This window comes from Falco peregrinus, chromosome 4 (genome assembly GCF_023634155.1).
Source record: "Falco peregrinus isolate bFalPer1 chromosome 4, bFalPer1.pri, whole genome shotgun sequence".
In the NCBI taxonomy this organism is placed as follows: domain Eukaryota; kingdom Metazoa; phylum Chordata; class Aves; order Falconiformes; family Falconidae; genus Falco; species Falco peregrinus.
Genome location: NC_073724.1, coordinates 107,331,025 through 107,349,384, shown reverse-complemented (window position 1 = coordinate 107,349,384; position 18,360 = coordinate 107,331,025). Strand labels below are relative to the sequence as shown.

General features: G+C 40.7%; 1 protein-coding gene across 1 annotated transcript in view; it reads right to left on the bottom strand.

Annotated features, from left to right (window-relative positions):
* The window catches only part of PGR (progesterone receptor), a 38,038-nt gene extending 22,446 nt beyond the window's left edge, over positions 1-15,592 (bottom strand). Inside the window, exons 1-3 of the mRNA XM_055802388.1 lie at positions 15,391-15,592; positions 13,859-15,199; positions 12,515-12,666 (exon numbers count right to left, since the gene is read on the bottom strand). Coding sequence (XP_055658363.1) covers positions 12,515-12,666; positions 13,859-15,006 — 1,300 coding nt within the window. The 5' untranslated portion in view covers positions 15,007-15,199; positions 15,391-15,592. The remainder of the gene's footprint in view (positions 1-12,514; positions 12,667-13,858; positions 15,200-15,390) is intronic.
* Between the last annotated feature and the right edge of the window lie 2,768 nt (positions 15,593-18,360).

Sequence of the window (18,360 nt, the reverse complement as noted above, 5' to 3'; positions counted from 1 at the left end):
TACACTGTGGCATTCTGATGCTTTAATGTACAGTTAATTTACAAAGGTACACTCAAGCACAGATTAAGTTTTATTTGTGGGTGTCTTGGTTTTGGGGGTTTTCTTTGTCCCCTGAAACATATCTCTTCTGAACCTCTTTTCTAGGAAATCCTTTGAGTCTATACACCATGGTCTGAGTCCATATAGCCCATGTCCAATGCAAGACCAAGAAATGTACGTTATGGAGTAAATGCTCACAAACTGCTCACAGGCATTCAAGTTGCACTTTTCCCCCTATAATGACAGAAAAATACTTACCAAAGCCAATGCCGTATCATGAAATAGTGCTCTTCAAGCACTCAAGAGAACACTGCTTATACGTTCTGGAATAATGTCAGTATTCAGAATTTGCTCTTGATATCAGTGTGTGCTTTGCATACTGAACACCCAAGTGCATGCTCTAATCACCTAAGGAGGCTAAGGAGTTTGGGTAGAATCATTAATGGCAACTCTGTTCCTGCTAAAACAGGAAATAATCTGGAAAAACAGAAGTTAATAGCTTGATTTATACTGCTACACATTTAAATAGCCTGTATTATTTCAAAGAATCACAGAATGGTTTGGGTTGGAAGCGACCTAAAAGATTATCTAGTTCCAAACCCCCTGCCACGGGCAGGGACACCTGCCGCTAGACCAGGTTGCCCAAAGCCCCATCCAGCCTGGCCTTGAGCACTGCCAGGGATGGGGCAGCCAGAACTTCCCTGGGTGATGTGTTCCATCTGCACATGTCTCACCATCCACACAGTAAACAATTTCTTCTTAACATCTAACCTAAATCTACTCTCTTTTTAGTTTAAAACCATCACCTTTTGTCCTCCTGCAGCAGGCCCTACTACAAAGGGGCCTGTCCCCACATTTTGTATGAGCCAGCTTTAAGCACTTGAAGTGTTTCAACATTATGCACCTAAGTTTAAGCATTACAAATCAAACTTTAAAATTTTACATTTACATTTACACATTTAAGTTTATCTACAGATGTAAGAACCTCTTCATAACTTAGGGGTTATCAGTAGATCCAGCTTCCACTTCAATTGAAAATGCATTAATTACTTCATCATTACATAACAACTCACAAACTGCTTATATACATCCAAGACTGAACAAGATTTTTCACATTTGCAAACCAAATTTTAAGTGAATCACAATTATCAAAACTATTCTTCAATGTTCCCATGTTCTAGAGTTTAAGATCAGACAGGATTAAATAATCTCTTTGTCCAGTGCATACCATGGAAGAAATGAAGTATTTTATTGGAATTTAGCCACAGTAAGAATTTGCTTTGATCTTCAAAGGGTGAATATTATTTCATTCCCTTTCATTTAATAAATTGTATTTAAAAATCTAATAGTAACCAACAATCCAATCTTTATTACATCTTCACCTAATTTATTTCTTCAATAAAGACTCCATGATGATAGCATAAAAAAACCAGAAGCAACAAAAAGCCAAAATCCTGCCAACCGAAGCCTCCCATGAGATTATGGCAATAAATTCTCAAGCACTTCTTGATCCATATTGTCAACCACTTCCTTGTTTTCAAGCTACAAAAAAGCCACAGTCATATCCTTAATCTTACTTAAATCACACCTTCATGAGAGTTCTCCACTCATCTCTATCCGATCTCTCCCCAACACCTCTCATCCCAAAGTGTACTTCCTTTGTTCTGATTCAGCTGCAACTTAATTGCAAAACACATAAGGTTCAATTATATAGCATTTTTCATAGCCTCATCTGTCAGGGATTTTTTTATTATCTCAGTCACTTGATGGATCTCATATCTATAGATAAATATGAGTAAATGTTCTCATCTGAAACCGTTTCTACTGTTGTGCAGAGCTGGGTTCTGAGAACCTGCTACCTGCTTGACATTAATATTTAAGTGGCAGTAACCATCTGAAGCACAGATTGCATAAGAAACAGAAAACATGCCAGATATTTGGTTAATTTCAAAATTATGGGACAATATTTAGTTAGATGAAGCCATCTGGAATGTTTTCACGGGATACTAAAACATTTCTTTGAAAACATATTTGCTGTATCTCAGTCTTTATGATCATCTATATTTTAATTGATTGGCTTCAATATGTGAGTATTGATATTAAATGCATGTACTAATGAAGTATCCAAAGAGCCCTGTCAAGATAAAATTCCTGTTCAATTGGTAGCTTGTCATTCAATAAGTTTTATATGACTACTGTCATTACAATCAGGAAAAAAAACCCAGAAAAAACAGGATAGTGTAATCACTAGATCACCGGTCAGAGAGTAAAGATTGGTATTTGTGTTTATTACAAAGACATGAATCTGGTAACTTCCTAGAAACTGCCAATTGCTCAGAATTCTTCACCCAATGTTATATTTCCTCTAAGTTTACTTTTCACCTCTTTTTGAAAGTGTGCGTTGTAGCTCGCTCTCAACCTATCAATGTATCAGCTTGTGACCTGGATATGGTTGAGAATATGGAGAAAATACAGACTTATCTTCTGTATTTGTCTCATCTCTTACTCATATATTCCAGATTCTTGTAGGATAGCATTTTTCTTAACCTCCCTCAAAGTCCATTTGTGTTACCAAAGGTGGAAGTCCCAATGCAGACTGGCAAATACAGTTTTAAGTACTGTACTAACTATTGCTATACTGTCAGGTTTATAAGAGAAAGATGACAAAATGCCAATGGCCCACACACACAAACATGGTCACAGGTTTTGCTATCAGTAAAGCTGCACAGACCATACTCCAGCACTGAGACATTTTAATCCAAATACTACTGGAAGTAGCACGTACAGCGTCTTTAAAAACTGCATGGTCAACTTAGCTCACTGACATGCTGAAAGTCACCTAAAATCACTCGAGTAAACTAAAGTTGCAGAGGTTTTGCAGATGTGCAATATATGGAAAACATAAGGCTTTATCTGCACCAGCGGCATCAGACGCAAGCAATTAGTTATTTGGGTAAGTGCATCTGTGCTGGACTGCCGCCACCCTGCACAGAAGCAAACCACTTGTTAGCAAACTCTCAGTTCCTCCTGTCTGCAAATAGAAGCACTTTTTCAAATCTTTTCTCCCTCTCCCATATCCTATGCTGCCTCCCTGTATCTTAACTGGCAATGCTTTTGTGTAAAATCATCCTATCCGCGCCACTGAAGGACTGCTCTTTGGAAAACATAGCATGGTGTTTATTCAGTCTAGTTTTAATTTCTGTCTAAAAACTGCAGATATCTATTGCAACTCTATAAATTATTTTATTGCAAAATGTCTTCCAGTGTTGACTTTTTGCTTCCCAAGAGCTAGCCTCCAGGTTTTGCTCAGTAATTTACTACCAACATGCTTTACCTCTTAAAATATTTTTCAGAAGTACCAATTAAATCAATAGGTTTAAAACCCCAAAGGAATTACCCTTTTAACATCACTAAACTTGGAACTCCTTGTCAGGGGTTCTTGTGGAAGCCGGTAATAACCATGTTTTCAAAATAAAAAGGAAAATAGATTCACCTATACTAAACATAATGGTGCAGAGGTAGCTTTCAAGTAAAACATTGACTTCTGGAAGCTAAGACAATACACTAGGGTAAGGATTATTTTGTACCTGCTCTGGCAGTCAGGTTTTCCATAACTAGCGTGGTTCATCAACAGCAATTGGAAACACAACTAACAACCTTTGCTCTGATCTAAATCTAATGCTCTTCTATTTACACTGTTTCAACGTGCAAAGCAGCAGACATGGGTTGACTTTACCTCTACTACATGGGTTTATGAGCTTCGGTCTTGAAGAACTAGGAATCTATACTGCTACAGTTTGTAGTACTGAAAATATACCCTTCATGTCCCTGTACGCCATTATAGGCCATTACACTCTCCCAAGATTCCACACACCTCAAATAATGTTTTTTAATCATTTAATACCAATTTCATTTCTGGGCTAAACATTTTCTCAAAAAAAAAAAAAAAAGGTGTGACTGAAGACTCTGACCACTTAAAAAAATACATCCACCACTGACTTTACCATGCATAATCTCTTTACAAAAAGCCCAGTAGCTAGTGGGGGGCTCACTTTCAATTTCCCTCTTTGCCCATTGAAATAAAATTCTCATTTCCCAACTCTTAAGCAGGTGTTCTGACTACTACTACGAAGTCTATACTGGTCCAAAGACCTGCTACTGATGCAAATCTGCTTCACAGGAAAGGATTTAAGATACAATGGACCAAAGATGGCAAGGATTCCACCCTGGAATCTTCTCCCAGATGAAATAGTGTGGAATTCCTTTCTTCATAATGATACAGTTTGAAATGACTGATCACATCCAACAGCCTGGCAGTCAGAGCTGCAAGGAGAGAAAGGTGTGTCTGATCCGCTTCAGGAACTGGAGAATGATGAGCATGGATCTCATACCCTGGATGACTGACTTACCTCACCAATGTACTCAGTGATGGGGTTTGTGATTATAACAGGTACTAGTAATTCATTCATCTTTATGAATCTAGTCTTTCATTCCCTTGCCTTAATTACACGTGATGGAAAAAAAGGCTTGAGTAATAAAAGTTTTGTTCAAAAAGAATGTAAAACCCCAAAATGTTTATTCCTTAGTCAAACCTAGGTTTTTTTAATAGTCTATTTTGCTTTGGTGAACAGAATTACTGCAAGTAACTCTACACAAAAAAAAAAGTTTGGTATTCTTCTACTCCATTGTCTGCTGGTTTTAAGCGCGTAATCTTACGTCCTCTGTTAGTTTTGAGGGTTTTTTGGGGTTTTGGGGTTTGGGCGTTTTGTTTGGTTGAGGGCTTTTTTCTTTTTTTTTTTTTTCCCCTCTAAATAGACCAAAGAAAATTTGTTTCTCTAGAAGGGAAGCATCATTTTCAAATCACCATATCTCTCGCACTGCTTTCCTTCTCTTCAACAAGTCACTGCTGATGTTTGCAACACCCTTGACTGACTCTTTCTCTCTCCTGTATCCTGATCTCAAAATCTACCTGCCTTCTGCTGTGAATCCTGCAACACCATTGCCTTTTCCCCTCCAAAATCATTTCTGCATAATCAACCTGAGCACACTGGTTTTATACCTACAAAACAAAAATTAAAATGTAGCTACCCTATTTTCATTCATTTCTGGACAGAGCTAAAAGTTACACTCTGTTTTTAAATCCTTTTTAAATTTCCCTGTCTGTTCCATCATTTCCATAAAGGAAAAAAACAACAACACAACAACAAAAACAGAAAAACAAAATGAAGTAAAATTAAGTCCTATTTCATAGAAATGATCACGAACTGCAAAATCAGGGTTACTGTTTCATATTGATTTTCAGTTGGTTTGTCTAGATCATTTACCACATCAACATCTTGAAAGACATGAAGTCTTCCAGTCCAATTATGGGAACTGACAATAATGAATTTTTTTTCCACAGCTATTACCTTTCATAAGAAGATGCTGCTACAAGTCAGTATTTCCAGTTCTTTTTACCGCACTGTCACAATTGCTCCTTGGACAGCATTTTTAAGTAATTAACTATACCAGTGGTATAAATATGTAAAAAGATGGAACTATCAGCTTTTTTGTCAGTAAGAGGTCTATTTCTTTTAAGTACAGAACACAGGATTTAAACACAAAACCTACTTTAAAAACACTCCAACTATTTCAGAGGTATACATCATTAAAGTACTATTTGTTCTTCTTCTGATCCCCGAGTGTTATATTCTTTTACCAACATAAGAAGCGTTATATTTGTATTTCAGCCATCCTGTCTTTCTGATTTTTCTTCAAAGTGTCACAGCACATTGCCGTGATAAGTTTTTTGGTATCTATTTTCCTCTTATTCCTTGTCTTGTCATACAACTGAACTAGTGGGACAGGGGTCACTCACTCTAAGAGTAATAAGGTAGAAAAAACAGGAACATTAGTGCCAGAAAAAGGCAATGTGCCAACAAACAGGTATTGCTGTCAGTTGATTGTAACACCCAATGGAAAATAAACTGCTGAAAAAATGCAAAGAGGAGATTTATTTGATTAGATTCTAAAGTGTAGATATCAATCAAAACAAGTAGAATACACTCCTTTCTTGGGCATGAGAGAAAAACAGGCACTTCAGGATCTTGAGAAGATGTCTAAATGAGGGTTCTTTTATAGGCTGTTGCTCTCCAAAGGACATTTAAAGTGATTAGCTCAAATATGTATGTCTACATCGTAAATGTCTGCAGCTTGGTGAAACAAATCTCACATAAAATACTGTATTTGAGGATAAGTGAAGATAGCATCATAACAATTGGACAATAATAGGGTGATTTTTCTCCTGGATCTCAATGTCTGCAAGTAACTCTTTCTATGTTTTAATTGCAAAAGATTCCAGGTTATTGAAATGTGCTCATATGTTAATGGCTACTAAGCAACAGCCACTTGTGAAAATGCAGTTGTGACTAGGTATAACCAGGAGACCTCTGAAGTGCGACCTTGTATCACTACACATAATGGCAGATTGTAACATACCATCTGTTAAGTTTTTTCTATTCAGTAGTTTCTAAAGAACCACCTCTTACTAGCACATCATCAGCACTGTGGAACAGATACACAGCTTAAGGAGGTGGACACCATCAAACCTAAATCTGTCTTTAGGTGGTAACTGTTTGATTATAAATGCTTATAATTTCTAGAACATAAGTATATAAACTGTAAGTATTTTAATACTTAAATAAGAATTTATATCTAATAACTTATAATGTTACAAATAAGTAATATGAAATGGGTATTTTATATACTTATTATATTTTTTATATACTACATAAATGCATTTAGCTACCTTGTTGATTGATACGGGTGGGATTCATATCACTGAACACAGACAGCGTACATCCTCACACAACACTCCCTTAATGCTCAGTGCTGAGTTATAATTGACGGAGAACTTACAGAGAAATAAATAATGTTAAGAATACTGTTATTTTCATCCCAAGTAGATAATTAAAGCAAGTAAGTGAATTACTTCCTAGAAGTTCCTGTTTCTCTCCATTCACTGCAAAGTGAACTTAAGATGAGCAGCTCAGGTTACTCACGTTATGCTCATGTGAAGTTAGAACAGAGGAGTACCAGCAACACTGAGCAGTTGGTTGCTGGTGCCCTTGAAGCATGCAGTTTTACACTACTTGAAATAGCTTCTACTTCACTTGAAAAGGCATCTAACATGATATTCAATACTGTTTCTAGAAGACCCCGTAAAGTTAAGCCAAAAATTTTAGCAATTCAGATTTCTGCAGCTATGTTCTAAGCCAGGCCTATCAGGAAACCAGTAATAAGTCACAATGAGAGCAGTAGGAAGCCCAGCATTTGCACAATTGCCAAAGTACCAGAACAAATGCAATCCTAGTTCAGTTGTTGTGCCTCATACGAATCAATTAATTAACATTTGTCAAATGGCTGAACAACAAATAGTTTTGAAGTCATAAGCACAATTATGTATTGGTACAGATTATCTTTCCTTTCTCATGATGCAAATTCTTTGTTCTCACAAAGGTGCTGTTTCCCACTTGAATTTTAGGACTCTCAATGAAGTATTTGTATTTGTAATTTTCTGTATTTGAATTTGGAAATACACTTAGCTTACTATACATTAACACATTCTGATCATGTGCAAAATAAAAGAGCTTTAATAATAATGCATCTGTCACATTAAGTGAAAAGCATTTTCATCTCTCAACTTGCCAAATGTATGCTTTGTATGTTTTCTACATCATGAAACTTTCATCACTATTAGGTTTAAAGTACATGCAGTACCAAATCCTGATCCCAAGATCCAGCCTGGAAAGTTGGATTAAAAAAAAAAAAAAAATCAGAAATCCCTGTAGAGTTAGGAGAAAAAGGAACTTTTTACATCTGCCTCATCAATTTCACAGCCAAAAGGGTCTCTCTAGTAATGCATTTCACTCTGTTTTCAAAGAAGATTTTCTATTAGTGGTTGGCATTTTTAAAAAGATTTGCCATGCTGTGCCATTTTACATTCTTTAGCTATGTAAAAATACAACGGTTTAGCCCAGCAATTTTCTTATGTACAGTTTCACTAGTTACATAGTGAATCACACTGTCATCATAAAACTGCGTATTCATAACACAAGTCAGATAAACTTTATCAGAACGTTCGGCTGAAGTCATGGTCAGTCGTCTTATTGTGTAGATGTAGCTCATCTTGAATCCCTCCACTTTCCTCCATGGTACCTCTCCATATACAGACAGCAAAACCTTGTGGAAACCCCACCTTCTGTCAGGTAGTTTGCCAAATACAGGTCTTCGAGAGAGGAAAAGTCCACACTTGGCAGTTAAATGTTATTTGCTACATATGTTCCCTGAAGCTATTACATGCACAGAGCTGTAACCCTGAGCTTGAAGGACGCATTAAAACGAGACAAATCTGCTACACAATCATTTGATCAATTTTGTAATAGGGTTCCAGGTATTTAAACAAACCAAAAGTTAATTTCTGACCCATCCCGTGTAATATCATACATTTATGCTGGCCTCAAACTCTTCAGGTTTGGGCAACTACTGTTCATTAGATGTCAGTATTATAAATAAAGTGTATATATAAATATAGAACAGAAATGAGAAGTGGGACTTCATACAGGAAGGAAGACTTGATTTTTTTTTCAGGATTTAGGTAATTTTAATTTTTCATTAGTAAAACTACTGCAAGAGATACTTTCAACAAAAAGGCAAGAACACAGGCCACCAAGAAACCATGTGTTAGCTATGTATAACTCCAGAATCTCAAAATTCTACACACTGGGTTCCTGTTCAGGATAGGAATTTTACCATGGTGTTACACAAGCACTTTCATCATGGTTGCCCTGCATGGTTTTACATGAAGGTATGTTTATAAGACATCGCTAATGACCATTTGACAATTTAGCGCTAAAAAAGTAAGAGTTCATTTCTTAATATGCATTCTGCTAAAGCCCCATTGAAAATATTATACTCTATTTGTTACCATGAAAAAGATAAATTTCTAGCACATAAATAATGTCTGATCATCAATAGCAAGTTACTTTGCAAATATAGTAATTCTACATATTTGAAATACTTTTAAATATTATTTCTGCATGTTTTTTATTGCTGATTCCAAACTGCTCGTCACTCTCAGCTCACTGACAGAACAGAACTACCCATGAGCATACTGAGTCCAATTTTGCCTTTTCAAATTTCTTAAATGAATATAAATAATTGTTATTTTCATTACACCCAAAGGAGATCTTTTACGCATTTTTAAAAAGCCTTGTAATTTGTGTGCATACTAAGTTAACCCATGAACTAGTAAATCAGTTCTTTGTAAGGGACCAACAGAAGAGGTACAACCTCTAAATGCAAATATAAGTTTCCTAAAAAAAAAAAACTCTGTCCATTTTCTCCTCCCCACTTCCTGCACTAATTTTTTTTTCTGTATTTTCCAAAAAAAACTTTCATAGTTTCCCCAAACAAGGACTTGCATTTTTGTTTAACCTTCTTCAAGATTCTGCTTAGCGTAAAATATGGTTCTTGTATTAGCACCATCCTTTTCTTTGCATATATAGGCACAGGTCATACATATTTAAGAGTTCATTACCAACAGATATTCTAAAATAATTTTAATTCTAAATCTACACTTTCATCTTAGTGATCCACACACAGTTCTGACCCCCTGTTAAGCTGTATGTGTATCTACAAATTATAATCAAATGTATGACTAAATCATACTTCCTATAGAAACTTTCCTAGGTTTGCCTATACAGTTTCAAATGATTGTTCAGTCTGAGTATTTTACATAACCTCTGGTTTTATTTCAGATAGATTAGAGATGGGAAATGGGAGTTTTCTGGATAATGGTAACAGTCCATTTTATCCCAAAGGAAACATTTAACTACTACATTTTCCACACACTAGGGGAAAGTAAAATAAATGGCATATGAATAGGACAATTTCTGTGAAAAAAATTACAGAGACTATTAGATTTGAAACGGCCAACATAACTTAGATTACAGAAACAATTAAAATAGAAAATAGATATTTTCCAACAAATTTAATACCTTATCTATGCACTTGAAAACCTCATAACATACAAAAGAGATCTGGAAATACAGAAAAATCCATGAGGTGGCAAACGCCATCTCTTTCCAATCATGTTTTAATTTCTCATAATGAACAGTACTTTAGGGAAAGTATGAAAAGCAGAGTTTTGATCACAAATTTGCACTCAAAGTTTAAAATTTTATTTGCATTAATTATTATTTTAAAACCCCCACATCTGTAGCACAACTAAAAATTTTTAAAGGTACTTAATGTATTCTCACTCAAAGAAATGATGGGCAGGGGGACATCTTCTGTAAGAAAAATGTCTCAGATTTATAGAATTGCCACTGTGAATTTTTAAATGCTATCTTCTATTGCATTTACAATAAAAATTTTCTGTTTCTTCTTACAAAAAGAATCATTTGTCATCTTTATTTCTGATAAGAATTAAACAAAAAGTGCTTTAACTCTAAATGAAATCAAGTATCTATCCATAAATTGGATTATTTCAAGGCTAGTAATTATATCTTATGCTTCCATTAACATCTCTTTAAGGAACTCTCTGTAGACTTGCACTTTCTACACAAAACCAGGTAACTGTTCCGTTCATTTTGCTCATGCCTGTCATTCCTTCCCACAAGACTCAATAACCTGTATCTTTTCTTATTATAATCAGGTTTCTGAGATAGTTGTCCATTCTTTAAATAGTCTTACCAAAAAGCCCAAACATAATTCCTCACCATATTCTCAGTCTTTGGAATAATTTAAGAATTGAAAGTATGAAGTTGCTATGTAAAACCTAAGTCTTTTGTTTGTGTAACTCTGTTGACTTCCTATTTCTCTGTATGTCTACATTCTTAATCTGGTAAGATTCTGCAGATACAGACATTGTTTAAATAATCAGTGAAAACAACCTTAAGATGTATCTACTATCAATTTATATGCCTTCTTAACATTTATTGTTAAAACATTTATGCTGAACAGTAATAATCTATGTTTTCAAGCAGATTCACCTACTGCACAAACAACTGGACAGCGGTTTAGGAAAGAGATGACTTTCAAAAGTGGTAGAATCAAGTTCAAAATAAAAATTAAAATATTACTGGATAGGTAAAAAGCAAATAATAAAACTTCTTCTGTAATATGGCACTCATAAATTACACTACATTCATTCTTAAAACTTAAACTCCCTGACTTTTTGTAAAAAATATACGGCTGATTTACCAAAACAAACACAGCAAAAAACCTGCAGCCAAACCAAAAGACCAGTTAAGCACGGTGAGCAAAACTTAAATGTATTCCTGTAATTGACTTAAGAGCCAACTGTTTTCCTTGCAGCCTAACTCATATGTTTCTAATAGCTTTCTCATGGACCCCATTAAATGTATTAGAGAAACACAGCACTAGCTCAAAAGTTCACCTAGCCCACCTAATCTAGTGTTAGCACTTTGCAGGTATCTTGTATGGTAAAGAACGAACATGAGCATATGCTTAAAGTAGAAAGTAACAGCACACAAACAAAAATTCTAACTACATTATTTTGCTAAGCTTTTAATTTTCCAATGTTTCCCTTTTCGTTTGAAGGCAAATAAACTCTATAATGTTGAATAAACTATGTATCACAACAAGAAAATGCATGATGGATTTTTTATTATTGTTATTTTTAAGGAATCCAATACATTTTAAGAATGATTTTGTTAAGTATACGGAGCAGAAATTTTAATATCCTAGTTCTTACAGGATCAGATAAAAATCAGAAAAGGAGAGAAAGCATAAAGTGCAGAAGGATTTGTTTTATAATAGTTCAACTGATGAAGCAGTAACCTGCCCTTTTATTCATATATAAAATCTCATTGGACATGTTACACAATTAAAAAAGAAAAAATAAGCACAGGTATTGCTACTGATTTATTAAACCTGCAGCTTGACTTTGTAATTTAATGGCTATTTGAAACATGTGGCAAACCCACTTATTATTATTATTATGACTTGAAATAGGCTCAGTGAAACTTGAAATACTTCCATAATTCTCAGAAAGCCCAATTCTGTATCTTGCAAGCAAGACAAATTCCACAACTTAAAAAAAAAAGAGAATGAAGCCAAGATAAATTCTTATCTGCCTATCATTAGTTCATACCCACAAAATTTTCCTTTGAATAGCATTTACACTTTTTAAAACAAATTGTGTAATACACAAGATTTTTATGAAACCGCCTACTCAAAAAGACTGATAAATAATAAATAGCAAATGCCTGAAGTAAAACATAATACTAGCAAAATCAACTAAGAAACAATTTAGTCAGTATTCACTGTAATATTTAAACACTCACCAAAATAAAACCCATGACTATAGTGATAATACTTTTAAAGTTCAGCAATAAATAACCAGTATGTGCTTAGCAGTGCCTAGAAAGATATATTTCACAAAATTAGGAACAATGGCATCATATAGTACCTTCCATTGCCCTTTTAAAGAAGACTTTACAGCTTCCACAGGTAAGTACTCCATAGTGGCAACCAGAAGCCTCATCACCGCAGATGAGACAGATCTTCTGGGGTAGCGATTCAAAACTGTATTGAGAACTTTGGCTGGTTTCTGTATCTGGCCTTCAAAAGAAAAAGAATTAAGAGAGATGAAATCTAGTTTTGCAACAGTTAACTACTCACCTGTATGAATCAGTTTCACATTAAAAACCCCCTTCTAAATTTTGTAATCAAACTACATGACAAGGACTAAAAAAAAAAAAAGTATGACTGCCTTTCTGCTTAAGGGTTTGTCTCTACTAAGGTAAAAGGCACATTTGTAACATCTGGCCAGTCATTAAACAGGAAATTTGCAAGCAAAAAGCCTAGTTGCATATTAATCCGTTTTAGCTGAAGAAGGTACCATCTAGAAACACTGTTAAAGTTATCATCTTCCTCAGATCAACAACCCTTGTGAGTGAAGTCATACTGACTGATACTCTTTTTGCCTGTATATAGGGCAGTACAGAGACAGAATCAGATTGTAGTTAATTGAATTTGAAAAGCCTCTTTCACATAAGAAATAACTGAGTTTCACCTCAACAAAAAAAAATAAAAATCTTTAGTAATCAATTTGTTACCTCCCATTCAGCTGCAGCGTTCTCATCAGTAACGACCTCTGATGAGCACATTGAGGATATTTCCGAATTTCTCTCCAAGAGAAGAAACTGACAGACCTAGTTAACCATTATGTTTACAAAATAAAGGATTTCCGCTGGCACTGTAGCATTGCATATACGTATCCTTGCACAGATTTCTAGGTAATGCCCATCATCTTGGCACGATGATAAGCTGTTCCATTCTAACAAATCAATACACAAGTGTTTCAGTTTTCTGTGTGAAACTAACTGTATTTTTCCAAGTCAGGAATAATATTTTAGAGAATATTGAGGAGTTTTCGAACACCACCTCGCTGTCAGCGGGGCCAGCCCGAGCAGCGCTGTACTCCCCGCCTCCGGAGCCGGTCCGTCGCTCAGACATCGGACGGCACCGACCCGTCAGGCCAAGCTGCCGCCCCGAGGTGCCAGCTGGCCCCGGGGGACCCAGGCGCGCACAGACCGCGCTGCAAGTGGAAGCGCGGCCGCCGCCACCGCCTAAAAGGCGCAAACGGGACCCGGCCCGCCTGTGCCTCGGCACCTTCCAGGCGCCCCCGGGAGCGCCAGCCCCTCACCCCGCGGCACAGCCCCGCACCCCGGGGGGACAGCGCCAGGCTGGCCCGCGGCCCCTCGGCCCGTCCCCTCAGCGGTGGCCCGCCGCCTCCCGCTCCCCCCCTTACCGAACGTAGCCGAGGTAGGGCGGGCACAGCTGCGGCAAGCCCTCCTTCAGCACCGCCGCCGGGAAGCCCAGGGGCTGGTGCCCGTTGAGGCCGACGGGCGGGTAGAGGCCCGGCGGCGCGGCCGAGGTGGAGGGCAGGCTGTCGGGCGGCGCCGCCGGCCCGTAGGCCGCGGGCAGGAGGGCGGGCTCCGCCTTGTAGAGGACGCACTCCAGCGCGGGCTCCTGCCCGGCCCGCGGGGGCTGCGGGTAGTCGGCGCAGCCGGCCGCGGCGGTCCCCCTGCCGCCCGCGTAGGTGGCGGCGAGGCCGAGACCCTCCTCCTTGATCTTCAGAGCGGGCTGGAAGTCGCCATAGGCGAAGTGCCCCTCCTTGGCGTCCGCCGGCGGGTACACGTAGCCCGCCAGGTCCGGGCCGGGGGGCGAGGCGCGCGGCCCCGCGCCGCCACCCTCGTACTCGGCCACGTCCAGCAGCTGCCGCGTGCGCGAGGCCAGGTAGGCAGAGTTGAGCGGCAGCAGGGGCACGTGCAGGCACTCCTGCCCCGGCTCCCCCGCCCGCGCCCCGCCGCGCTCCCCGCCGGGCAGCGCCGCCAGCCCGGGGGCCTCGCCCTTGGGGGCCGCGGCCGGACCCTCCGCGCAGCCCCCCGCCGCCGCCGGCCGCGGTTTGTCGGCGGCGCTCAGCGCGTCGCCGGCCGGCCAGAGCGGGGCGGGCCGCGGCGGGGGCTGCGAAGGGCTGGCGGTTTCGCCCGCCTTCTGCGAGGGGCCGCGGCTCATCGGGGCGCCGGGCGCCTCTGCGGCCTCCGGCCCGAAGAAGGACCAGGGCGCCGCGGGCGCGGCGGACCTGGCATGAGCCGCGGGGGCCAGGAAGGTGTCCAGGACGGTGTCCAGGGAGTCCTTGTCCGAGAGGGAGCCGCTCCCCGGCCGGTAGGAGAGGGAGTCGCGGGGCTCCTCCTCCCCCGGCTGCTGCTGCTGCAGCTCTTCCTCCTCCTCGTCCTCCTCGTCGCTGCTCTTGGGGCAGAGCAGCCCGTCCAGGGCGATGTCGATGGTCTCCGCTTCCCTGCGGAAGGGGTCTCGGCCGGGCTGGCCCTGCAGGAGGACCGCCCCGTCTCTGGCGGGCGGAGGCGCTCGGGGCTCCTTGGCCTTCACCTCGGTCATGCTGTCCCGCGGCGGGGCTGGACGCCGGCGAGGCTCCGGCGCGGGGGGCAGCCGGGCGGCCCTTCACATCCTGGACGTGCCCGCTGAGGCGGCGGCGCAGGTCCCGCTCACATGGTGCTGCCGTCTAGGGGGGCGGCTCAGCCCCGGCCCCCGCCGCCGGGAGGGGCGTGAAACGGAGCCGGGGCGGTGCAGCCTAGAGGGGAAAGACGGCAGAGGCGTGGGCGGGAGGAGCCGGGTCCCCGCCAGGCTCCGGCGGCGACGGCTGGGCTGCGGCTCGCTAGCTCCCGGCTCCGCTTTTCCCTCGACCACTCGGCCCAGCCGCCGGCTCCACGCCCCCTCGCCCGTCCCTCCCCGCCCCTCCCCACCGCCAGCCCCTGCCCTTACCGGGGGGGTTGCGCTGCCGCTGCGGAGCACGGGCTCTCGCCTCTCCCGGCGCCCCGCTCCCCGCCTGCCCCGCCGCTCCGCTCTGCCTCCCTGGGGCAGCCGGCCCCGGGCGCCGTGGCTGCCCCGGCGGCGTTTCCCCAGGCTCCTCCTCCGCTCCGCCTGTCCCGGTCCTCCCAGCGCCCGCCGTGCCCCGTCCCGTCTCCCCGCGCTCCGGAGCTCGCCGCCCGCCGCTCCCGGCCCTTTCCCCATCCCTCGCGCAGGTGCTCGCCCTCACGCTTCGCCCTCCCGAGAAGCGCCGTGCCGTACCGGGCGCGGGCTACAGGCGCATTGCGCAGGTCGCCGGTTTGGGAGCAGAGAGCAAGACAAGCTTTACTTATTTGCAGTGACGACAGTGCAGCCTTCCCTTCGTCTGTTTCTCACCGTCCCCTTCAGACGTTCACTGTAACGTTTCAGGATTACGCTCCGGCCCGATTCCTTTCCTGATACATCCGTTTTCCAGCAGCAAATAAACCAAGCCCTTTAAATTACACTCAGGGACCTCAAAGTATGCTCTGCACCAAGAAAGCACAACATCTTTTCTACAAAATGTTTGGGGAATGGCGCATTCTTTGCTTCTGATATATTTCCTTTGATTGCTTTGTTAGGGTGAATGAGATAACATTTGAAATTGTTCGATGTTTACAGGGGCTGGCTGGCCGCGCCAGATGTAGCAAGTTACAATCCAGCCCGAGTTAGTTCTGACCAAGAAGCTGTCACCAGCTAATTACTGCCTGGCATTTTGTGTAAAATGCTGGCTTTGTGGTAGAACCCGTTGAGCTTAATAAGACAATTACTTATTGAAAAAAACCCCACAAAGCAACAAAAAGCCCAACCCTTAATATGATTCGCATTATATAGCAGTCTCAGAAAAGAAACTTGTCTTGAAAGGTAGAAAGAATAAATCAACGTAGGAGTCATCCTTGTGACTTTGAGTAGAATCAGCATATTTTGATTCATAAACATGTGCTGTTATATGCTCGTCTAAACTCTGTAAGTATAACGTGCTTTTCAGAAATTACATCTTTTTAAAAAACTCAAAATAGTTGCTTTTGTTGTTTTACTCTCAAAATATTTTCAGACTGAAAAGGACAGCTTCTTGGGGAGAAAAACATAACTTTTTGAAATTATTTCAGTGTTCTGAAAGCTAGCATCAGAAATCATGCAGGACAAGTTTTTAGAAGCAGTGGCTTCACATAAACCTTATTCGATGTGGTATGTGCTTTCTACGTTATTCCTGGCAAAATACTACTGGCCTATAGACTGCTTTGGCAATCTGCCTTTTATTCCTTGAAGAAATAGGAGAAATTATTTTTTTTTCTTCATTTGTTTTTCAAGAATTATGGCATTGTGGTAATAGCTAACAATTTAAAACTTTGATGTCACTTAGGCACCTATATATACATTCAGGGGGTTCAACAGAATGATACACATCAGAGTATACTTGTGAATAGGAATATAGAAAGAACTCTTTGACTAGCAAGTAGCAAGGATTGAAGATATCTTCACAAAACCTATCAGTTGAACCAATGTTAAAATAATATTTTCAAAAGGTGTTATCCAGTTCTGTTGTGACATGACATTAAAAAAAAATAATTTGAAGTGCTACTCTGGCTACTCAGTTTCTGGTTTTCGTGCTACAGTATTTCTCCCTTCTCCTCATGCTACAATATTTCTCCCTTCTCCCCAGCCTTCCTTTCCTTAGAAGAGACAGAAGTTCATCTCCAGCACCGTTCATCTTCATAATTTCGGTTTTGCCTGATGTTTTCATGCTTAGTCAGCTAGTTGTCAAGCCTGTTTATTGCCACTGTCTTGCTTGCTTATTTCCACTTCCCCAAATCCACACAGTGTTCATGGCCTGCATCTTTACAGAAATGTGCTGCAAAGGCTTGCTTCGTTACAGTGACTCCTTACTACTGCTTCAGGACGAGGAGAGGTAAGGAGCCACAAGAGGCAGGAATAGAGGGCGTCCTGAAAGCAAACCAGCACTGAGTAGTTTCCACAAGACCAACCTGCTGCTGCTAACGACTTGTGTGCCAAAATTCTACAATAACAAGGCCATGAGTCTGTAAATACCTGTAAATTCACAAGAAATATTTTTTTTCTATATGCATTACTTGTCTAAATGTTAGCAGTTAAAGACTGTCCAGGTTTTCAGTTGTCATTCCTAACTTCATTTTTAAGACCTGCCAAATATACTCAGCTCTTCAATGGCAATGGTGATTACACTGAGTTGTCATTGTTTAAGGAAGAAGTTTTGGGTCCTTTGTCCCAAATAAAGGACATTTATTGGACTTCGATTTACATTGGCTTCACATGATTTCTGTGAACTTCCACTGGAAATTTTTGCTATTTTCTTCATATTATTCTGTCCATAACCTTCATGCCCCATCCCTGGCAGTGCTCAAGGCCAGGCTGGATGGGGCTGTGAGCAACCTGGTTGAGTGGGAGGTGTCCCTGCCCATGGCGGGGGCATTGGACTAGGTGACCTTTAAAGGTCCCTTGCAACCCAAACCACTGTATGATTCTATGATTCCTTTGCTTCCTTTGGTGTCAGATTTTCTCACATCATTTAGATGCTTTCCCTGATACTGCTATGTTATCAGAAGTTTTTCAGGAAGAACATTTCAAAGTATGCCCTGTCAAATTTATTGATATTCTGATGGTGGTGTCATTTATTCATTTTGTTGCTGTTGTGACAATCAGCATTGCAGAAAAACAGGTTTTCTTATAGTATTTCCTCAGCTAATTTTCATTTACAAGCCATTAAAATTGAAACTGACATTTTCAATTCAGATCACATTTTTTTATATTCAATAAACTTTTACTGAACATAAAAAAAATTAAAAAGAAAACAGTATGAATAGATTTCCACTTCAGAATTTTGAACCAAACAGTAAAACATTGGAGGGTTTGATTGACAATATTGTATTT